The sequence below is a fragment of the Stegostoma tigrinum genome, chromosome 2 (assembly GCF_030684315.1).
Source record: "Stegostoma tigrinum isolate sSteTig4 chromosome 2, sSteTig4.hap1, whole genome shotgun sequence".
Taxonomy (NCBI): domain Eukaryota; kingdom Metazoa; phylum Chordata; class Chondrichthyes; order Orectolobiformes; family Stegostomatidae; genus Stegostoma; species Stegostoma tigrinum.
The window spans coordinates 146,144,163-146,168,350 of record NC_081355.1 but is presented as its reverse complement, the minus strand read 5'-3'; the positions used below and the strand labels follow the sequence as shown (position 1 = coordinate 146,168,350).

At 42.0% G+C, this 24,188-nt stretch overlaps 1 protein-coding gene across 4 annotated transcripts in view; it reads left to right on the top strand.

Moving 5' to 3' along the window:
• galnt11 (UDP-N-acetyl-alpha-D-galactosamine:polypeptide N-acetylgalactosaminyltransferase 11 (GalNAc-T11)) overlaps nucleotides 1-21,604 on the top strand; it is a 175,728-nt gene extending 154,124 nt beyond the window's left edge. For 3 of the 4 annotated variants that reach the window (XM_048551074.2, XM_048551093.2, XM_048551084.2), the window contains 3 exons: nucleotides 11,612-11,716; nucleotides 14,950-15,087; nucleotides 20,146-21,600. In XM_048551074.2, the coding sequence (XP_048407031.1) occupies nucleotides 11,612-11,716; nucleotides 14,950-15,087; nucleotides 20,146-20,277 (375 nt within the window). In that variant the 3' untranslated portion in view covers nucleotides 20,278-21,600. Of the gene's footprint in view, nucleotides 1-11,611; nucleotides 11,717-14,949; nucleotides 15,088-20,145 lie in introns of all 4 variants that reach the window. The other variant, XM_048551106.2, reaches the window with a different exon arrangement.
• Nucleotides 21,605-24,188: the final 2,584 nt, after the last annotated feature.

Sequence of the window (24,188 nt, the reverse complement as noted above, 5' to 3'; positions counted from 1 at the left end):
TTGCACAATGATCAGCACTTTTTGCAACTCCTCAGATACGGAAGGATCCATGTTCAAATGCAACAAGATCTGGACAATTTCCACACGTGAGCTGACAAGTGGCAAGCAGTGTTCCATAGAGTCATACAGCATGGGAACAGACCCTTTGGTCCAACTCATTCATGCTGCCCAAGTTTCCCAAAGTAAACTAGTCTCATTTGCTGACATTTGGCTCATATCCTTCTAAACCTTTCTTATTCATGTACCTGTCAAAATGTCTTTTAAATATTGTAACTGAACTGCCATCTTTCACTTTACTCTGGATATAATGAACCACCCTCTGTGTGAAAAGGTTGCATGTAAGGTCCCTTCTAAATCTTTCTCCTCTCACCTTATAAATATGCACCCTAGTTTTGAACTCCCCCACCTTAGCGAAAAGACCTTTGCTATTCACGTTATCTACACCCCTCATAATTTTATAAACTTGTGCAAGGTCACTCTTCAACCTCCCACATTCAAATGAAGAAAACCCCTATCCAACCTATCTTTATAACTCAATACCCTACAGTCCCAGCAACTTTCTGGTGACTCTTCACAAACACTAGACAATGACCATCTCTAATAAGAGACAATCTAATCACTCTCCCTTGCTATTCTATCATACTACCATCACTGAAACCCTATATCAATATCCCAGGGTTTACAATTGACCAGATGGTGTCAAGCTTCTTGAGTTTTTGGAGCTGCACTCATTGAGACAAGTGTGGATTTTCCTCTCCTGACTTGTGCTTTGGAGATCGTGAACTGTTTCTGTGGAGTCCAGAAGTAAGTTACTTGTTTTGGGACTCCTAGCCTCTGAACTGCTCAAAGTTTATAAAACTAGTCCAGTTCAGTTTTCAGTCAGTGGTAATCTCAACAATGTTGACAGTGGAGTATTCGGTGATAATAATACCATTGAATGTCATGGGCAATAGTTATGTTCTCTCTTGTTGGAGATATGGTCATTTCATGACACTTATGTGGCATACATGTTGCTTGCCACTTGTCAGCCCAAACTTAGGTTATGCCTAATTGCTGCATTTAGACATGGACTGATTTAGATTGAAATAGAAGTGATCTGTTTAGTAATTTGCAGACAACACAAAGGTTGGTAGAGACAATACAGTGTGAAGCTGGAGGAACACAGCATCTAAGTTCTTGCTACCACAAAAGTTGATGGAGTTGTGGTAGGGAGGAAGATTATTAAAGAATGCAGCAGGATATAAATCTGTTGGAAAGTTGGGTGTTAAATGGAAGATGGACTTCACTGGATAAGTGTGAGGCGATATACTTTGGACAGTCAAATGAAAACAGAAAGTATACAGAAAATAGTGGGAGTGTTGATACACAGATGGATCTTGGTATGCTCCATAAAACTCGCAACACAAGTGGATAATGTGGTAAAGAAGTCTTAAGACCCGCTAGTCTTCATTCATCTGGGCATTAAGTGTAAAAGCTGGCAGGTCACTTTGCAGCTGTAGAAGACTTAAGTCAGGACACATTTGAAGTATTATGTGCAACTCAGGTCACCACACTCATAGAAAAGATATGGAGGCTTTGGAAAGGACGCAAAAGAGGTTTATCAGAACATGAACACAGCAGGCCAAGCAGCATCAGAGGAGCAGGAAAGCTGATGTTTCGGGCCTAGACCCTTCTTCAGAAATAGGGGAGGGGAAGGGGTTCTGAAATAAATAGGGAGGGGGAGGCGGATAGATGATGAATAGAGTTTTTCAATTCCTGCCACTTCCTACAGACAAAGTGGGTGTCCATGGGTACCAGCATGGGCCCAAGTTGTGCCTGCCTCTTTGTAGGTTACTTGGAACAATCCCTCTTCTGTACCTACACTGGACCTAAACCAACCTCTTCTTCCATTACATTGATGACTGCATCGGCACCACGTCATGCTCCCACGAGGAGCTCAAACAGTTCATCCACTTCACCAACAACTTCCACTCCAACCTTAAGTTCACCTGGACCACCTGTAATACCTCTCTCCCCTTCCTGGACCTCGATGTCTCCATCTCTGGCAACCACCTAGAAATCAATATTCATTTCAAGCCCACCAACTCCCACAGCTACCTAGGATACACCAACTCACAGCCACCTTCCTGAAAAAATGCCACCCCCTATTCCCAATTCCTTCGCCTCTGCCACATCTGCTGCCAGGATGAGGCATTCCACTCCCATACATCACAGATGTCCTCGTTTTTCAAGCACCACAATTGTCCCCCCTCAGTGGTCGCGAACGCTCTCGGCTGTGTCTCCCGCATTTCCTGCAACTCATCCCTCACACCCCCTCCCCGCAATAACAACCAAAACAGAATCCCCCTCATCCTCACGTACTTCCCCACCAACCTCTGGATCCAACACATCATCCTCCGACACTTCCGCCGTCTGCAATCCGACCCCACCACCAAAGACATTTTTCCCTCCCCACCCTTATCTGCTTTCCAGAGAGACCACTCTCTCCAGGACTCCCTTGTCCGCTCCATGCTCCCCTCCAGCCCCAACTCACCCAGCACTTTTCCCTGCGACCGCAGGAAGTGCCACATCTGCCTCTACACCTCCCTCCTCACCCCCACCCCAGCCCCCAAGGAGTCTTTCCACATCAAGCAGATGTTCACCTGCACATCCGCCAATGTGGTATACTGCATCCGCTGTTCCCATTGTGGTCTCCTTTATAGCGGGGAAGTCAAGTGGAGGGCCACTTTGCAGAACACCTACACTCGGTTCGCACTAAACAACTGCACCTCCCAGTCGCGAACCAGTTCAACCTTCCCCTCACATTCCACAGATGACATGTCCATCCTGGGCCTCCTGCAGTGCCACACCGATGCTACCTGAAGGTTGCAGGAACAGCAACTCATATTCCGCTTGGGAACCCTGTAGCCCAATGGTATCAATGATAATGGGAACTGCAGATGCTGGAGAATCTGAGATAATAAAATGTGAGGCTGGATGACCACAGCAGGCCCAGCAGCATCTCAGGAGCACAAAAGCTGACGTTTTGGGCCTAGACCCTTCATCAGAGAGGGGGATGGGGTGAGGGTTCTGGAATAAATAGGGAGAGAGGGGCAGGTGGACCGAAGATGGAGAGAAAAGAAGATAGGTGGAGAGGAGAGTATAGGTGGGGAGGTAGGGAGGGGATAGGTCAGTCCAGGGAAGACGGACAGGTCAAGGAGGTGGGATGAGGTTAGTAGGTAGGAGATGGAGGTGCGGCTTGGGGTGGGAGGAAGGGATGGGTGAGAGGAAGAACAGGTTAGGGAGGCAGAGACAGGTTGGACTGGTTTTGGGATGCAGTGGGTGGAGGGGAAGAGCTGGGCTAGTTGTGTGGTGCAGTGGGAGGAGGGGACAAACTGAGCTGGTTTTGGGATGCGGTGGGGGAAGGGGAGATTTTGAAGCTGGTGAAGTCCACATTGATACCATTGGGCTGTAGGGTTCCCAAGCGGAATATGAGTTGCTGTTCCTGCAACCTTCGGGTGGCATCCTTGTGGCACTGCAGGAGGCCCATGATGGACATGTCATCTAAAGAATGGGAGGGGGAGTGGAAATGGTTTGCGATTGGGAGATGCAGTTGTTTATTGCGAACCGAGCGGAGGTGCTCTGCAAAGCGGTCCCCAAGCCTCCGCTTGGTTTCCCCAATGTAGAGGACGCCACACCGGGTACAATGGATGCAGTATACCACATTGGCAGATGTGCAGGTGAACCTCTGCTTAATATGGAAAGTAGCATGGCCCCAATTGCCCCCACACCTCCCTCACCCCTATCCCAGGCCCCAAGATGACTTTCCATATTAAGCAGAGGTTCACCTGCACATCTGCCAATGTAGTATACTGCATCCATTGTACCCGGTGTGGCTTCCTCTACATTGGGGAAACCAAGCGGAGGCTTGGGGACCGCTTTGCAGAGCACCTCCGCTCGGTTCGCAATAAACAACTGCATCTCCCAATCGCAAACCATTTCCACTCCCCCTCCCATTCCTCAGATGACATGTCCATCATGGGCCTCCTGCAGTGCCACAATGATGCCACCTGAAGGTTGCAGGAACAGCAACTCATATTCCGCTTGGGAACCCTACAGCCCAATGGTATCAATGTGGACTTCACCAGCTTCAAAATCTCCCCTTCCCCCACCGCATCCCAAAACCAGCTCAGTTTGTCCCCTCCTCCCACTGCACCACACAACTAGCCCAGCTCTTCCCCTCCACCCACTGCATCCCAAAAACAGCCCAGGTCGTCCCCGCCTCCCTAGCTCTCCTTCCTCCCAGCCCCACCCCCATCTCCTACCTACTAACCTCATCCTGCCCCTTGACCTGTCTGTCCTCCCTGGACTGACCTATCTCCTCATACCTCCCCACCTATACTCACCTTCACTGGCTCCATTCCCGCCTCTTTGACCTGTCTCCTCTCCACCTATCTTCTCCTCTATCCATCTTCTGTCCGCCTCCCCCTCTCCCCCTATTTATTTCAGAATCCCCTTGCCCTCCCCCATTTCTGAAGAGGAGTCTAGGCCTGAAACATCAGCCTTCCTGTTCCTCTGATACCGCTTGGCCTGCTGTGCTCATCCACCTCTGCACCTTGTTATCTCAGATTCTCCAGCATTGCAGTTCCTACTGTCTCTTTATCAGAATATTGCCTGGATTAGAGTGTATTAGCTGTAAGCAGAGGTTGAACAATCTTGGATTGTTTTCACTCGAGTGTCCAAGGCTGAGTGTGACCTGATAGAAGTGTCAGTGTGGAAATATCAAATACTAGGGGGCATAGGTTTAAGGTGAGAAGGAGGATACAAAGGAAGAGAAACCTACAGCACAGGAACAGGCCCTTCGGCCCTCCAAGCCTACGCCGATCAAGATCCTTTGTCTAACCTGTCATCTATTTTCTAACGGTCTGTGTCCATTTGCTCCCTGCCCATCCATTTACCTGTCCAAATATATCTTAAAAGACGCTAGTGTGTCTGCGTCTACCACCTCCGCTGGCAATGCGTTCCAGGCACCCACCACCCTCTGTGTAAAGAACTTCCCACGCATATCTCCCTTAAACTTTCCTCCTCTCGCTTTGAACTCATGACCCCTCGTAATTGAGTCCCCCACTCTGGGAAAAAGCTTTTTGCTATCCACCCTGTCTATACCCCTCATGATTTTGTAGACCTCAATCAGGTCCCCCCTCAATCTCCATCTTTCTAATGAAAATAATCCTAATCTATTCAACCTCTCTTCATAGCTAGCACCCTCCATACCAGGCAACATCCTGGTGAACCTCCTCTGCACCCTCTCCAAAGCATCCACATCCTTTTGGTAATGTGGTAACCAGAACTGTACACAGTACTCCAAATGTGGCCGAACCAAAGTCCTATACAACTGCAACATGACCTGCCAACTCTTGTACTCAATACCCCGCCCAATGAAGGAAAGCATGCCATATGCCTTCTTGACCACCCTATTGACCTGCGTTGTCACCTTCAGGGAACAATGGACCTGAACACCCAGATCTCTCTGTTCATCAATTTTTGCGAGGACTTTTCCATTTACTGTATAGTTCGCCCTTGAATTTGATCTTCCAAAATGCATCACCTCGCATTTGCCCGGATTGAACTCCATCTGCCATTTATCTGCCCAACTCTCCAGTCTATCTATATTCTGCTGTAATTTCTGACAGTCCCCTTCACTATCAGCTACTCCACCAATCTTAGTGTCATCAGCAAGCTTGCTGATCAGACCACCTACACCTTCCTCCAGATCATTTACATATATCACAAACAACAGTGGTCCCAGCACAGATCCCTGCGGAACACCACTGGTTACGGGTCTCCAATTTGAGAAACTCCCTTCTACTACTAAAGAACATGTGTAAACAAGTTTTTTTTTTACACAGAGGGTGTAGATGCCTGGGAATGTGCTGCTAGTGTGGGGGTATGTTGGAAGCAGATGGTCAGACACATGAACAGGCAGGGAATGGAGGGATGTGGACCGTATGCAAGCAAATTGGATTAGTTTAGAATAGCACCATGTTTGGCACAGATATGGTGGGTTGAAGGGTCTGTTCTTGTGCTGTATTGTTCAATGTTGTATATTACACTTGCAGATATTCTTTTCCCCACAAACCCATCTTTTCATGAGTCAGTATAACTGAAGAACAGTTAATTTGCTGTAATGATATTCCAATTAATTTAGAACCCGTGAGACATAAAATTGCTACTGTTTTGCAGAGAAGTAAGTAACCTTTAGCTTAATTAAAATATTTGCTCCTGTTCTATTCCCTGCGTGGTTTTTCACTGTTCCTTAATGTTACCCAAGACTCAAACGTATGTAAATCTTTTGGCACTGTGACTGCAACATTTTGCAGGTGTTTCTGTTATCCATGTGTAAGCAGCTGCTCAGATACTGAAATCCCCATGTTTTTAACCATGTGCCTGTATCAAAAGCTATTATGAAAAGCTATTATGAAGAGGAGGGTTGGCAAGATAGAAAGGAAAAATTATTTTTTAAAGTTCATATATATTGCACTCAAATAGATCTCACAGCCAATGTATCACTCATGCCCTTTTTGTGAAATTGCTTTATCTGATGTTTGAAAAAAGGCACTTAGGTTATTTAGATTCAAATCTTTAAAAAAAGGATAAGGCATTTTAAATGAACTTTCAGATCTCCTGTGGCACTGCTTGCTGATTCAAAGTGTTCTGATGCTTAACTGCTAACGTAGACTGTCCCTCTGAGGCTGACTGCTCTGTCTGGTATTGAAGTCTCAATACCCCAGTCCAATTAATTACACTTATTTAAATTTGTAAATTCCTGGTGCAGATCAGAAAAATGATTGACTTTCTGCCTTTTTTAGGATTGTTTTCTCATTTGAAGCAAAGTGTTATAGCCTTTCATTTAATTTGATAGGCATCAAGAAAGTTAATATTAGCAATACTCTTTCAAACGATTAGAATGTAACCAAATAATCTTTACTTGCTGTTTATGCCCAAACTTGCTGAGAAATGATCTGGACTCGAGTCATAGATCATACAGCACGAAAACAGGCCTTTCAGCCCAACTCATCCATGCAGATCATGTTTCCTATACAGTCCCATTTTCCTGTGTTTAACCCATTATTTCTCTAAACCTTTCCTATTCGTATTGCATTCACAGTGTTTACAGTTGGTATACAGCTGTTCAAAATACAGCTAGGATGTCATTCATGATAAGATGTGGAATGAGTAAACATATTTGCACTTATACTGGTTGCAGCTCTGTTGGAGTGAGGCCTGAGCAATGGGGATCATGAACAGTTAATGACAAAATACACCGAGGCCCCTAAACTACAGATCAGGTACCCAACTCCCAAAATTTGGAATTGTGATCTCCAAGGCAGCAACGATTGTTGTGGAGCTGTGACCCAGTGCTGGTCCTTTTAAAATCTCACAATTCCATTCATGATGGAAGTGACCTACCTTGCTCATCCTTGCTCAGGCCTGAATCCTCTCCTGAAAAACCTAGTGGAAAGGTGTCTACCTTTTGGTTAAAACCTCTTCCTCAAATTCCTACACTAGCAGGTCTCTCACCCACTTCCCACCGTCCACTGCCAAAGGTGTCTCAACCTTTTCCCACCTACCCCCACATGTTGCCACCTTCCACCCTTCTCACTGCTTCTGCTAGTCTGGGGTCGTGGCAATTTTCCAAGCACCGAAAAGGGATCATAATGAGAAAAAATTCTGAGAAACAGTGTTTCAAATGTTTTGAAAAATGACAATAGAGCCAAAGCAGTGATAGCCCCATTCTGACCCCATGTAGCATCAAAAGCCCATCTGATTTCAAGCTGCAGCAGTGACAAAAGACTGCAGAACTGCATACTAACGGGATTGAAATATCACAAGAAGCAAATCCATCAACAAGCTTGCTTCTACAGTCTTTCATCAAACAAAAGACATTGACACTGAGTCAGAACTTATCAAAGTTTACGCATTTCTTTTTTACACATTACATTTTTGATCGAGCTTGTAATGTTCTTCCAACTTTTCCTATACCATGTTTACAAGTCACTCTGCATTATTTTCATAAGCCCTGGATACATCATAAAAACATCAGAATATCCATAGACAAAGAAAAGATGATCTCAATAGCTGATTGTACAAGAACTAGGGGACACAGATTTAAAGATTTTGGCAAGTGATGCAGGGAGTGATGTGTGTGGAAGTAGTCATAACCTAGATCCTGCTGTTTAGGAAGGTGGTAGAAGCAGAGATATGAATGTTTGAAAATGAAATTGGATGAGCAGTTAAGGGAAATAAATTAGCAGGGTTATGCACATATTACAGTGGAATGGGATTGACTAGATTTCTCTGCAGAGGAGCCAGCTTAGGCCTGATGAGCCAAATGATCTCTTTCTGTATTGTAATTACCCTATAACTCCACTGCTGGTTTATATCTCTGACAAGAAAAAAAATTGGCAATCTTTAATAGAATCCCTACAGTGTGGAAACAGACCCCTTGGCCCAACAAGTCCACACTGACTCTCAGAGCATCCCACCCAGAATCCCCCCCTGCCCGCACTAACCCACCTAATCTACACATCCCTGAACACTATGAACAATTTAGCATGGCCTATCCACCTAGCATGCACATCTTTGGACTGTGGGAGGAAACCAGAGCGCCTAGAGGAAACCCATGCAGACAGGGGAAGAACATGCAAACTCCACACAGATGGTTGCCCAAGGGTGGAATTGAACCCGAGTCCCTGGCACTGTGAGGCAGCAATGCTAACCATTGAGCCACCATGCCGCCCCCAAAGATGATGCCATTAATAACGCCCCAATTTTTACATAGCTCACCTGGACTACTTTGCAGTAATTAAAAGCAGTAAACCAAATTTCAGGAAGAATTATTCTGCTTGACAGGAGACGGTAGACATGGTATTAGAGTGGATGCCTGGAGTGGTAGACTGTTATAAAACCATTGACAAGGTACCACACAGGAGAGCACTGCTGAAGTTTAAGGTTTATGGAATTCGATAGAAGTTGTATTAAATACTGACTGTAAGGGATGAGATACTATGTAGGCTTAAGTATAGACTAATCTGGTAATTGGATGTCAATTATTAGGAATTCATGATTTTTGCACTGGGACTGGTTTTGTTCATTTTTTAGTGATTTGATATGATGAGGGATCAGAAAAAGCTTTTTCCACGCAGGGAGTGATTAGTGTCTGGAATGCACTGCTTGAAAGCGCAGTGGAGGTAGATTTGATCAAAGTATTCAAAATGGAGTTAAGTGTTGTAAAGGAAAAATGTGCAGGTTGTAGGGAGAAGGAAGGAGAGTGGCATTAAGTAATTGAATGGTGGAGTAGATTCAGTGGGCCAGTTGGCTCAGTTTTGCTCTTGTAGCTTTCTGGTCTAAGTGAAATGTTCATTCAGAAAGTCAACACTGACAGAATGGGCCGAATGTGTTACAGTAGTTCTTGATATTAGGAGAAAACTGAAAGATTTTGATAGGGTACACAGATATGTTTCCACTAATGATCTAATCTAAAACTAGTGGATGTAATTATTAGATGGATGAATCCAATAAGGAACCCAAGAGAGACCTCTTTGTCCAGAATATGTTTACGATGTGGAACTTGCCACAACTTGTAGAGATTGTTGAACATAGTAATTTCCTAAAATTTGTCTGCATTCAAATTTGTTATTGTCCTTTCTGTACTTCACTATGATGTACATGCTGTGATCTGCGCTAATGGCATGACCGCAAACTGTGCAAATTGGGGTCAAACAAGGTTGTGTCATTGTAACAACCCTTTTCTCAATTACCCTTGTGGAAATCCTTCACTTCACCTATTGAAAATTACTCACAGGAATGGAGGTAATGTAGATACCGGATGGAAAATTGTCAGAAATTCTCTGTTCAATCCAAGACCCCTTCAACTTCAGAGAATTCAGAATGCAGGTGATACTTATGTTCGCACTCAGTAGTAATTTCTTCATCATCTCCAATGTGTCAGCTTAGCCTTCTCTCCATCGAGAAATCCTCAAATCCAGGACTAAAGTCATGACTTTACTGGGCAGCAATGATCCCTGTGCTCCTATATGCTTTGCAGATGTGGATGACCTACAGCAGGTAGTGGAGAAGTACCAACAGCATTGCAATCACAAGATTCTCCATATTCGGCGGGAAAAGAAACTGTCCAACAGCAATATCCTCTCCCAAGTGTATGTGTCTGGTGTTGATGTACCAATAACTCAAAATCACCTTGCTGAAGGGGCCTTTTTTTAAAAATGTGGCTTTCTCTGGCTTGACTATCGTTCATTGCCAATCCCTAATTGTCCTTGAAAAGGCACTGGTGACCTACCTTGTTGAACTGCTACCATCCATTTGGTATGGGTATTCAAAACTGGTATAACAGAGGAAGTTCCAGAATCTTGATCCAGTGAAACTGAAGGAATGATAATATATTTTCATGTCAGGATGGTAAATAGCTTGGAGTGGAGCCAGGAAGTTTAGGAATAGAGGCCAGGATAGGACTTTATTCCTTAGAATGTAGGAGAATGAGGGGTGATCTATTGAGGCGCAGAAAATCATGAGGGGCATAGATAGGATGAATGTAGGTAGTCTTTTCCCTAGGGATGGGGAATTGAAAAATAGAGGGCATAGGGTTAAGGTGAGAGGGCAAAGATTTAAACAGCACCTGAGAGGCAACTTCTTCATGCAGAAAGTGGTGCATAAATGGAATGGGCTCCTAGAGAAAGTTGTTGAGGCAGATACAATCGCAACATTTAAAAAAATGGATAGGTACATGGATGGGAAGGGTTGAGAGGGATATGGACCAAGGCAATTAAAACTAGCTGGGTGGGCACCATGGTCAGCATGGACCAGTTTGGAACAAAGGCCCTGTTTCCATAATGTTTGGCCCTATAACTCTGCTCTAAATAGTGGTGTTCCCTGTATCTGCTGCCCTTGTCTTTCTAGATGGTAGTGTTAAAAATTTGTTGGAGCTGCCTGAAGAACTTTGGTGAATGTCACATTGTGTCATGGTTATGCCTGACACCACATGAAGCAATTGTTCTACTCTGAATTTGGTCACAGCAGGAGACTCAGGAGGATAACAAATTCTATAGAGATGTCATCAAAGCATCCTTGGATAGATCAAACAGATTTATGGAAGACCTTGTCTTGTGACTGACCAATACAGTAAAAGTATTTTGGGATAGACAACAAACACATTGAGAGAACTCTCCTCTGTCAAGCATACACTCACCTACATATTGCAGAGTCTGCAGATCACTTATTGGACTTGTAAGCCATCTCTGAACCCATCAAACCAGAGTAGAAACAAGTCACCTTATATCCCGAGGGGCTACCTAAGAAAGAAGAAGAACCTAATTGTATTTTAGTTGTATCCAATTAAGTACCTTGAGAACAATAGAAGATGTAGATAAGGTTGTATGAAATAGGATGGGCAAAGGCACGTGGAGGATAAGCACCAGCATATTTGAATGATCAAGTGGTTTGATTGAGAACTAAAAAGTCTGTATAGTTCTATGAATATTAAAGCATTGAGCAAATTACGAGTAACAAGACGGTTGTGTTGAAAAATCATTTTCTGTTGTAACCGTCTTTGCAGATACGGCACCTGCAGACAGCCAAGTGTATCAGTGCCCAGAGCCATCCCAGCCAGAAAGCAGGAATAGTGGTGCTCAAGGAATGTGACTTAACAGATCCAGATCAGGTGAGCAGCTTCTGGAAGTTTTTGTTTCACATTAAATTCTGGGATTTTGATTCTGGAGTCAGGGGTAAGTTTCCTCCATTGAAATCTACAACTTTATTTCAGCAAATGAAATGTAATATTTGCAGAATAAGAAATGACAGTTCTTTTCAAGGGAAAATATTTGACATTTCCAATTAACAAATAATTCAACTGGCTTAGTTTCAGCAACTGAGATATCTGTAAAGTCTTCTAAGTGAATAGTCTGTGATGACTGACAGGAGCTGGTATAAATGTCATGGTACATAATCAGTAAATAAGTGCCAGCCTGCACAGACGACAGGTGTTTCAAAGCACCACTGCAGCAATTTAAAGGATGACAGTAGAAGGCACACTCAGATTTACATACACTGCCCTTGAGTGGAAGAAGTGAGAGAAAGGAGGAATGTCTTCTGAAGAACACCTACTGGCACAAGTGCAGCTGACTAAACGCCCTTTTCTGTGCTGTATCATTGTGATTCCGTAAGAGTGTTCAGTAACGTTTGACAGGAGATAGCTGATAAATACTATTAGCAGCACTTATTTAGTACCAAATGTAATCTTTCCAAGTTTACTTACATTAGAAGACTGGGTGCAAATGAGAGCGGTGAAGAGGATGCAAAAGAAAAACTTGTAGGGGATTTAGATAGGCGAAATAAATGGATATGAATATGGCAGATAGAATATAGTATGGATAAATTTTCATTTAGTAGGAAAAGCAGAAAAGTTGAGTTTTTCTTAAATTGTGAGAAATCTGAGAAATGTTCTTGTCCAAGCAGAACTGGATTTCCTTGTTCATGTATCACTGAAGCACAGCAAACATTTAGGATAGCAAATGGTATATTGTCCTTTATTGCAAAAAGACTAAAATGTGAGAGTAAAGATGTCATGCTGGGATTCTATAGCATGTTGGTGAGATATGCCAGGAGTATTCTGTACAGGTACTTACCTAGGAAAGGATATATTTGCCATAGTAAGAGTGCAAACAGGGTTCACCAGACTGATTACTGGGACAGGGTATTGTTCTTTGAGAAGAGTTGGGCAGAGGGACCCATGTTCACCAGAGTTGACGAGAATGAGAAGTGGTCGTACAGACCTCAACAGTGTTGATACAGGAAGGATCTTCTGACCAGGAGTGAGGTCTAGACCGAGAACACAGGTTCAGAACAATGGATAGGGCATTTAGGACCAGGGTAGATAGATTTCTGAATATTAGACATCAAGGGATGTAATGATAGTGCTGGAAAATAGTGTTGAGGAATGACTTAGTTGAATGACAGAGCATCCTCAAAGGGCACCTGGCCTACACCTGTCCCAATTGCCCATATTGCAAGAGGCCTGAAACTATCTAGATATGGTGTTCTGTACTGAGTAGCTGCCTCAGGGCTGTATGTCACCGCATGTCTCTGAGTAACATGATGCTGTTTGAACTGCTTACCAGACATGGCTATACTGTAACAAGACATAAATTTCAGAGATACTGGTGACATTGACAGCTATTGTTGCATTGCTAGAATATAATCAAGTATTGCTTGGAACCCCAGGATTACAATCCTTTGCAACCGTGGAAGTATCATATGCAGAATTCAGTAAGTCACCATCCTAGAATATTGGATTTATGGCCAGAGATTTTACTTTAGGTTTTAAGATAATTTTCTGTAGCATTATCTCTAATTAAAAGGTGTTGTTCTAAATTAAAGAGGATCCAAGACACCGTGGATACAATATGACCTTCTGAAAAGGCTAAGTTTGCTTGCCAGTTTCCTTATGCGTACATTTTCAGTCTTCCACTTTGACTCAGATTACAGTTATTACTTAGTGACAGTTGTTTAAAAGAGTGGCTGAGCTTTTCCCTGCTATTAAGTTGATTGTTATTCTGGTACACAAATTGGCTATTGATAGGCACCAAAGAAAATAAAGACTTTCATTTATACTTTTCTTGACCACTCCACCTCACAAAGTGCTTTGCACACAGTTAACTACTTTTTTGGAAGTGTTATTGCTGTTCTAATGTAGCAGCTAATTTACAGTCTCCAATCTCTCATAAACAGCAATGCAATAATAACTAGATATCTATTTTTTGGAATGTTACTGGATGGCTCAGTTAACTAGACAGCTGGTTTGCCGCAGACCGATTCCCTCAACAATTTCAGTTCCTCAACCTGCTGACCTCACCTGGAAGAGTTCTCCATCTCAACCTTTGCCCTTGCCTGAGGCATGGTGACCCCACTGCCAGTACTCTCTCACTTTTGAGAGCTTTGGGGCTGCATAATCTTGTCCAAGCCACTGGAAGAGTGGAAGACTGCTTTTCCTCAAAATAATGTCGTGGAATTTTCACATCAGGCAGATGCGGCCTCTATCTAATGTTTCTTCCAAACACTAGCACTCCCGACAGAACCTTGGTTCCTCAGCACTGCATTGGAGTGGCAGCCTTGATTCTTTTTTACCTCTAGTCCTGGAGTGGTACTTGAATCCAAGTTCAGGGGGCTGGGAAACACAGTCTCATGATAAGTGGTTGATAATTTAGGACTGAGATGTCAAGGAATTTCTTCATTCAAAGCGTTGTGAAATTTTGGTATTTTCTAATCTAGAAGGTTCTATATCCTGCATCATTGATATTTATGGCTGAGGTTGATTTTTGTCTCTCAGGAAATCTAAGCACATGGGAATGGGTGGGAAAGTGGACTCAGAGCACAAGATCAGTCATGATCACATTGAATGGCAGAGCAGCCTTGAAGGACCAGATGATGTGCTCCCTGTTCCTTATGTTCTTAAGGATATGCTAAGGCCAATTGTCCAGCATTCTGTCCTGCTGCCAGAAGCAAATCAACAATGATGCTGAGTTTCTCCAGAAGTTTCTGTTTTTGTAAATGATGGTGCAGTGGGTGGGGACAAGGAAATCTCTGTGCGTGAGTACAATTGCTAATAGTAATCAGACAACATACCATCCTGTAAGCCCCCACTGATGAGCAGCTACATGAGGAAGCAAATGATTTAGCAGGGAGGAAAAGAAAAGAGAAATTCTGAATAAAGAGCCCCGGTGCTGTCAATAGAACAATGTAAAAGATATTTCTGTATAGATAATGTGTACTAATACAGAAGCACTTTAAGAATTTATTTAGAAGTCAGAATATAATGTTTGGTTTCCTCTCAAAATTTCAAAACAATGCTGTATGTTAATTTTTCATTTCCTGCAATCACTGCTGTGATATTTACAGATTTGGGTTTATGATGAAGAACATGAACTGATTCTGGCCAACCTTCTCTGCTTGGATGTGGCAGAGACTCGCTCATCAGATCCTCCACGTCTCATGAAGTGTCACGGGTCTGGGGGATCACAACAGTGGACTTTAGGGGTAAGACTGTTGTAGTTTGAAACTGATCAGACTGTGCCAACTGTGATACATTCTTGAATGCATGGCCAAAGACAGGCCTAACACATTAACAACTACTTTTCTTTAAACAAAAACAAAATTCTGCTAGAAGTCTGAAACCAAAACAAACTCAGCAGGTCGCTGAAAACATATCCAATTAGGTGATTGTTCATCTGAACTGTTTTTAAAAATTTTTTACACCATTGGATGTTGAGTAATCTCTGGATGGTACTTGAGTACAATAATGTCAGGGAACTGTAAGATATAGAACATAGAACATTACAGCACAGTACAGGCCCTTTGGCCTTTGATGTTGTGCTGACCTGTCATACCAACCTGAAGCCCATCTAACCTACACTATTCCATGTACATCCATATGCTTGTCCAATGACGACTTAAATGTACTTTAAGTTGGCGAATCTACTACCGTTGCAGGCAAAGCATTCCATTCCCTTACTACTCTCTGAGTAAAGAAACTACCTCTGACATCTGTCCTATATCTTTCACCCTTCAATTTAAAGCCCCCTTGTGCTTGACGTCACCATCCTAGGAAAAAGGCACTCCCTATCCACCCTATCTAACTCTCTGATTATTTTATATGTCTCAATTAAGTCACCTCTCAACCTTCTTCTCTCTAATGAAAACAGCCTCAAGTCCCTCAGCCTTTCCTCATAAGACCTTCTCTCCATACCAGGCAACATCCTAGTAAATCTCCTCTGCACCCTTTCCAAAGCTTCCACATCCTTCTTATAAATGCGGTGACCAGAACTGTATGTAATACTCCAAGTGCGGCCGCACCAGAGTTTTGTACAGCTGCAGCATAACCTCTTGGTTCTGGAACTCGATCCCTCTATTAATAAAAGCTAAAACACTGTATGCCTTCTTAACAACCCTGTCAACCTGGGTGGCAACTTTCAAGGATCTGTGCACATGGACACCGAGATCTCTCTGCTCATCTACACTATCAAGAATCTTACCATTAGCCCAGTACTTTGCATTCTGGTTACTCCTGCCAAAGTGCATCACCTCACACTTGTCTGCATTAAACTCCATTTGCCACCTCTCAGCCCAGCTCTGCAGCTTATCTATGAAAAATGACAAAAGATTTTGCAGTTCAACCATGTTAAGTTTTTTTTTAGCCACTTTGCTGTAGTTTTTCTTTCTCATCTCTTGCAATCTCTGACCTCATCTCTCTCTTATCCCAGTTTTTCAACATTAGCTCCAGATGATATCAGAATGGCTAGGATCATTGCCGTTATTGCTCAACCACCTCACTGACAAAAACTCCAGCCCCTTCCCCAACTGTTAACTGAGTTTCTGACCCTGTATCCTTTCAATTACAAATGACTGCCTGCTTGCATATCTGTACCATTTCTTCTTTTGTCCCAATCAAGTAAAGGGGGAAGCAGGAAATTTGACAGCAGTCTCCCTTTGTGGTTCTAAAATGAATCTTTCTAATTTCCATGAGTTTCTTGCTCTGTTGTTGCTTATCTGTTGTACTTACAGAACTAAAAGCAAAACAGATTATTTAGTTCATACTTCAGGTCTCCCCAGTCTCACCCCACAATGAGACATACTCGAGGCGACCATATATTCTTGGGCTCTTGAGTGATCTGGTAGTGCTAAATCTTGCTGCACTTACAAATAGCAGGCCAGATGGTGGAGAAAATCCACGACCCTCTTCCACAAAAAGCAGTAGTCCTCTGAAACCAAAAGCAGTGCAGAATGTCTAAATTCAACCCAGTCAATTAACTAAAGATACGTGCTTCGCCATTTAGTGCGCTTAAATTAATTTATTCAGCAGTGGAAAAGAATTTAGAATTACTGTCTAGACCACACAGCACAGGAACTAGTATTCCCAATTCTTTCAAAGAATTGTTTCAAAAAATAAGAAGGAGCAGGCATAAACCATGTGGTGTCTCTACAGCCTGATCTGCTATTTATAGTCAGAGAGTCAATCAGCTCGGAAACAATGATCCAACCTGTCCATGCTGAACACAATCTCAAACTAAACTAGTCCTACCTGCCGGCTCCTTCAAACCTCCAAACTGTTCCTATTTATATATCTATCCAAATATCTTCTAAATGTTGTAATTATAGCTGCATCCACCACTTCCTCAGTAAGTTCATTCCACTTGTGATCATCCTCTGTGTAAAAAATTTGTCTCCTGTCTCATATGTCTTTTTTAAATCTCTCTCCTCTCACCTTAAAAATGTGCCCCCTAGCTTTGGAATTCCTCACCTTAGGAAAAAGTCAACCACTATCAACTCTAACTATACCTTTTTCTGAAGAAGGGTCTCGACCCGAAACGTCAAATTTTCCTGCTGTTTGAGCTGCTTGGCCTGCTGTGTTCATCCAGCTTCACACCGTGTTATCTAACTATACCTCTCACTGTTTTATGTACTTCTATTAATTCACCTCTCAAACTCCAATGCCCCAGTGAATAAAGTCCACGCCTGTCTAGCTTTTCTTTATAACTTAAACTTCTATACCCAGTAACATCTTGGTAAATCTGTCTGAACCTTCTCCAGCTTGATAATATCTTTTCCATAACTGAACAAACAGAACTGAACATAGTATTCCAGAAAAGGCCTCACCAATATCTAATATAAGCCCAATATAACATCCCAACTCGTATACTCAAAGGACTGAGCAATGAAGGCAAGCCTTTTTAATCACCCTGTCTGTATGTGAGGCAAACTTTAAAGAACTTTGTACCTACATCTCTAGATCCCTCTATTCTACAACACTACCCAAGGCCCTACATTTAATTATATAAACCATACCCTTGTTTGTTGTACTAAAATGCCTTTATCCAGATTAAACTCCATTGGTCATTTTTCAGCCCATTTATTCATTTGGTCAAGATCCCATTGTAATCTTAGAAAACCTTCTTCACTGTCTACAATGCCACCAATTTTGGTGTCTTCCACAAACTTACTAATGATGCCTTCTGTATTCTCATCCAAATCAGTTATGTAAATGACAAACTAAAGAGGACCCAGAACTGATCCCTGCGGAACACTGGTAGTGACAAGATTCCAGTTTAAAAAGCAACCCTGCAATACTCTCTTTCTCCTGCCATTAAGCCAATTATATACCCCAATAACAAACACATCCTGAATCCCATGTGACCTAACTTTATTAATTAGTCTACCACGCAGAACCTTGTCAAAGGCTTTACTAAAATCCAAATAAACACAACATACTGCTCTGCTATCATCAAACTTTTTGGTAACTTCCTCAAAAAAACTCAATCAAGTTTTCGAGACACAATTTTCCTTGCACAAAGCCATGCTGACTATCCCTAATCAATTTTTGCCCCTCCAAGTATTCATCAATCCTGTCTTTTATAAACTTGCCTCCAACAATTTACCCATAACCACAGTCAGACTCACAGGTCTATAGCTCCCTGGTTTCTCCTTATGATCTTTCTTAAACAAGGATACAGTATTAGCCACCCTCCAGTCATCAGGCACCACATCCGTAGTCATATATTTCTGCAAATATTTCTGCATAGAGTCTCATAATTTTCTCCTTATTTCCCACAACATTTTCGGATACATTAGATCAGTTCCTGGAGATTTATCTGCCTTTATATTCTCCAAGACCTCCTGAGCATCCTCTTGTGTCTGGATGTGAGATTGCTCGCTGAGCTGGAAGGTTAGTTTTCAGACGTTTCGTCACCATCCTAGGTAACATCATCAGTGAGCCTCCGACGAAGCGCTGGTGTTATGTCCCACTTTCTATTTATCTGGTTAGGTTTCCTTGGGTTGGTGATGTCATTTCCTGTTCTTTTTCTCAGGGGATGGTAGATTGGCTCCAAATCAATGTGTATTTTGATGGAGTTCCGGCTGGAATGCCATGCTTCTAGGAATTCTCGTGCATGTCTCTGTTTGGCTTGTCCTAGGATGGATGTGTTGTCCCAATCGAAGTGGTGTCCTTCCTTATCTGTGTGTAAGGATACGAGTGATAGTGGGTCATGTCGTTTTGTGGCTAGTTGATGTTCATGTATCCCAGGAAGCTAGCCACCAGGATACATGAACATCGACTAGCCACAAAACGACATGACCCACTATCACTCGTATCCTTACATGCAGATAAGGAAGGACACCACTTTGATTGGGACAACACATCCATCCTAGGACAAGCCAAACAGAGACATGCACGAGAATTCCTAGAAGCATGGCATTCCAACCGGAACTCCATCAACATACACATTGATTTGGAGCCAATCTACCATCCCCTGAGAAAAAGAACAGGAAATGACATCACCAACCCAAGGAAACCTAACCAGATAAATAGAAAGCGGGACATAACACCAGCGCTTCGTTGGAGGCTCACTGATGATGTTACCTAGAATGGTGACGAAACGTCTGAAAACTAACCTTCCAGCTCAGCGAGCAATCTCACATCCAGAACCTCAACCTGAGCTACAAATCTTCTCAAAACTCGCTATCCTCTTGTGTGATGTGAACTGTTTTTAAAATGTTAAAGTTTATGTCTCTGCATTCTCTGGACTCCAGTTCTTCCTCCACAGTAAAAACTGATGTGAAATATTCATTTAGTATCTCTCTCATCTCCTGGGATTCAACACAAAGATGATCTCCTTGATCTTTAAGGCTATGGCTGACCTTCTTTTCCTATTCCTTGTTTGTCTTAGTACCCAAAAAGTTATATCCCCAAGTCTTGAATATACTTATCAACTGATCAACCAGAACCATCTTGTGTAGAGAATTCCAAATATTCACAACTGTTTGAGGAAAGAAATTTCTTCTCATCTCAGTTTTAAATGGCTATAGTCCTCTAGTTCTAAACACTTCAGCCCGGTGAAACAGTCTCTCAGCATATGGTTTATCAAGGGTTTGGGCATATTCATTTGATCTTTTGGACGGTTCCATATTAAGGATAGGCACTGTACGTAGCATCCTTGCTATATTTATGTGCAGTGTAGCAATGGAACAGTTCTATTATTCACAATATGCTGCCGTTGCTAATGAAACTAAGTTTGGAAAGTGACTTCTAAATTTTTTTCACAGGAAAATAACTGCATATATCAAGTGTCAGCTGGACAGTGTCTTCAAGTGGTAGATCCTGGTGACATCAAGGGATATATCATGATGGCAATTTGTAATGGCTCTGCAGGACAGCAGTGGCAGATGGAGAGTTGATTTTTGGAGGGAACCTTCGGAAATGTTTTATGAAGATTGACTTAAGAATTATACCTTCCACTGAAAGCATTACTCAGGAGCAGGAAAAGCTGACAGTTCCAATTTTCACAGAAAAAGCAGGAAACTGGTGGCAGATCCTTACCTCAGTGTCTCAACTTGCTGATTATAATGATTTACAATAGTAATTTTATCATAAAATATTTTTCTATTTTAGCTTCAGATTTTGTTCTATGATTCTCTGACATCACAAGTTGTTTAGAATTGTCTAAATAACCATATTTAAATAATTATTTATGATTTTACTTGTTCTTTCCAATGATTGTTGCATTCATCTGTGTTTATCAATTATTGCCAATTTTTTTTTAAAAATCATGTTTACAGTAGATAATATGAATCATGTTCGAGTAGAGCATTTATATTGAAGCTATAATCATCTACCATTATGTTTGTATGAAACATAGTTTTGTCAATGCTATCTATTATGAAATATATTTTTAAAAGATCATATGAAATCTTTCACCTATGAACACTTGGTTGAATCTTTTAAATTGATACTTGTGAAAATGTTAGACTATTTGTGTATAGTCTGATAACTTAATGATTTTTGCTCTGATATGTTATCATAAGCAATTTGTGTCCAATTTTGAAAGTAGCTATTTAAATCCTTCAGATCTATTTAAAATTGCAATTCTTAAAAGAGAAAAAGACACCTTTGTTGTATTTGAGAATGCTGCTGAGACCTTACTTTCATTTTATCATTATTGAGATGCTGATAAATGATAAATCATTTAAAGAAAGTGAACTACAGAACCAGTTTTGAACCGCTGCACAATAGATTTATTTTGAATCGAAAATTATGTCATCCTTTTGTCATCCACTGATGAGAACATGGACTCTTCCTGAGGACCAACAAACACCGTATCTCTCTATATTTCCCTTCAGAATATTACTTCATAAGCAAACAAGGTCCTTTGACGTTGATGTCAATAATTGCAATGGTACCATGGCTTTGATGGTAATTTGACTCACAGGCAGTAATCACTTGGACTTTATCAAAGCCTCCCTGTTGTAGTGAATTGGTCTTTAGCCTACCCACAACATTTCTGGCACTTCCACCTTATTTCAGTACCTCACTTTATTTTTCCCCTCCAACATCTCTCTGAAATCTATTTTCTGCTAAGCTTGAATTTTCTATTCAAGTCACACAGAAAATTTGCCACTCCTGAGATTTCCTCACCGTTTTCCTTCCTCATCCTCTTCAGTAAGCAACATCTCAACCTTAGCGATTTCAATTTCCACATCATTTCTTTACTTCTTTCCCTCGCATTCATTGCCAAGCTCTTGTCCTTTAACCATGCTCTTAAATAAACTCTTATAAGCTTATTCACAGCCAATCCCTCAAATCCCAACATCACAGTCTCTATTCCCATTGGCTCAACCACTGACAAGGCTATCTCTTTTGCTTCCTTGTATTCCTCATCACTTTCATTCCTTCTGTGTCAGCCTTTGGAAACAACTCTCCTCATGAAACAGAACTTTGGAGCTCCCAAACATCTTTCTTTAGCCCTCTGTTCTCCCTGGAACTTTGACAACAATTGATCTGTTCAATCTTATTGCTCCTTCAATCTGCTCTCCTCAGCTTGATCCCAGTAAATTGCTTACTCCATCTGAAACTGGTATGCCTCCCAGCACTCACTGCCTTACATTTATGGAGTGCAGTGCCAGATGCATGCAGCTCCCAGCTGCTTTAGCCATCATTGTGAGATTTTCTGAATTACATCAAGCATCATGCTGCCTTACTCCCTTCTTCCGAAGTTACTCGTTACTCCAATATCAGTAGAGTCCCCTTTCTAATAGCAGCCATCTCCTTGCATGTCTCACTCCTACCTTTCCACTTTTACTCTCCATCATTACACTTCCACAATGTTATATTCAAATTGCTAAATTGGCTTTATAGACCTCCAAGAACTCTGCTCTTCTTCAACTTTGTTCTCTTTTGGCGGCTGTACAATGGCATGTACAAAATAGGAGGAGGAGTAGGCTATTTCACCCCTCAAACCTGCTACATCATTCACAAAATTTATGACAGAGCTAATTGTATATTGACTCCACATTTCCAACTATTCCTGATTGACTGTTGATTCCTTTGCCTAAGAAGAATTTATCTAACTCCAGTTTAAAAAATTCAGTGATCCCATTTCAACCATCTTCTGTGGTAGAGTTCCAAAGTTGCACAAACGTCTGAGAGTTAAAAAATAATCTCTTCTCTGTTCTAAAGAGCGATCACCAATTGTAAAAGTAAATGCCTCTATTTGTGGACTCACCCACAAGAAATCCTTTCTATTGCTTGGCTTGTCTAAGATCATTCAGAATCTGATTCACATCAGTCAAGTCACTGCTCACTCAGACCCTAAAATCTGGAATTGCCTTTTCTCTGAAGGGCAACTTTACTCTGTATCTTTGCTTCTTCTTAAGGACATTTCTTAAAATTTACTGATTTGGCCAAGCTTTTAGTTACCATCTTATATTGCCTTCTTTAGCAGGATGCCAATTTTGGTGGATTATTCTCTGGAAAAAAACACTTTGTAATGTTCTCCCAAAGAGACAACATAAAATTCAATCACCATTAGTAGTTCATTTAGAGGATATAGTATCAGAAAGCTTGCTATCAGTGGAAAACATTTGTATACATGTAACTTGCAACGGTTTCAGGTGGCTGTGGTCAATTCTTTCTTGTTTACTCTAGTGATTTTTCTCTACTGAAAGTGAACAATCCTTTTTATTGGTTCTCAGGATGTGGTTAAAGTGGCTAGGTAGAAATGGATACATTTTCCTGACGTGGTGGTATTGGACCTTCTTTACAAGTAGCTGACCTACTTCAGCGTTCTTTAACTATAAAATACATTTGCATTGGCCAAGGCAAGCGTAGTCCAACTGTGAATGGAGGGCTTCTCGCTATATCTAAAGGACATGCTTATCAGCCTCTCAAGGTTTTACAACCGTTTTGCCGTTGTTTATATTGGTGCTTGTTTAATTGTTCATAGCCACTATCTTGGCCCATGCCTACTACTTTGTGGCAATGTGACATAAGCTCCTCCATGCCAACATTTACCTATAATCCAATAGGGTGAGGTTTCAGAAATCATTCACTCTGATGGAGGTTTTCCATGTTCCCCATAGACGGCAAATACTGGGAGGCAGCTAAGTTTGCTGCACCCAGCACTGTTGTGGAAGAGATGAGATCAATCACGCGAAAGCATGCATTGACCTGGCTACCTTCTTGGTCAACCTGGCTCAAGTAGGTACTCATTGAATAAACTGGATAGATGGAAGAGATATACTTAATATACCTTTCACCAAGGGTCTTAGAACTATACACCACCATATTGGCAACAGCAACAATTTCTTGAGTTTTTAGTCTTTCCAATGAGTACTCATCCTCCCTGCTCCGTTCGTCCAGACTTGCAGATTAGTTTTTCTCTGTGTTCCATATGATCTGACAGGCAACCTCCCAAGAGTTGAATCTTAGCATTTCCATCAAATTTTGTGGAGGGTTTCTCTCACTATCGTCCCAAACTATTCTGGTTAACTACCTACCACTTCCCTCTACTCTGATGCTAGCCCAGTTTTCTACTTGTCATTTCTGGCAGCATCCTTGGCCTAGGTGCCATCTTTGAACCTCAGCCTTTAAGTCATAGAACCCAGAGCTGGCCTTCACTGGCAACCTAAAGGCAAGCAGGTGCAAACCAACAATTCACATCCACAAAGGTGGTACAGCTGACACTTGTTTAGACATATAACTGTACAACATTATATCTATTTCTGTTTAATTGTCAGGGTACACAGCTTGTATGTCCTTGGCCACATTCCATCTTACAACCCTCTCTCCAAAGCCAACTGTAGCCCAGCAT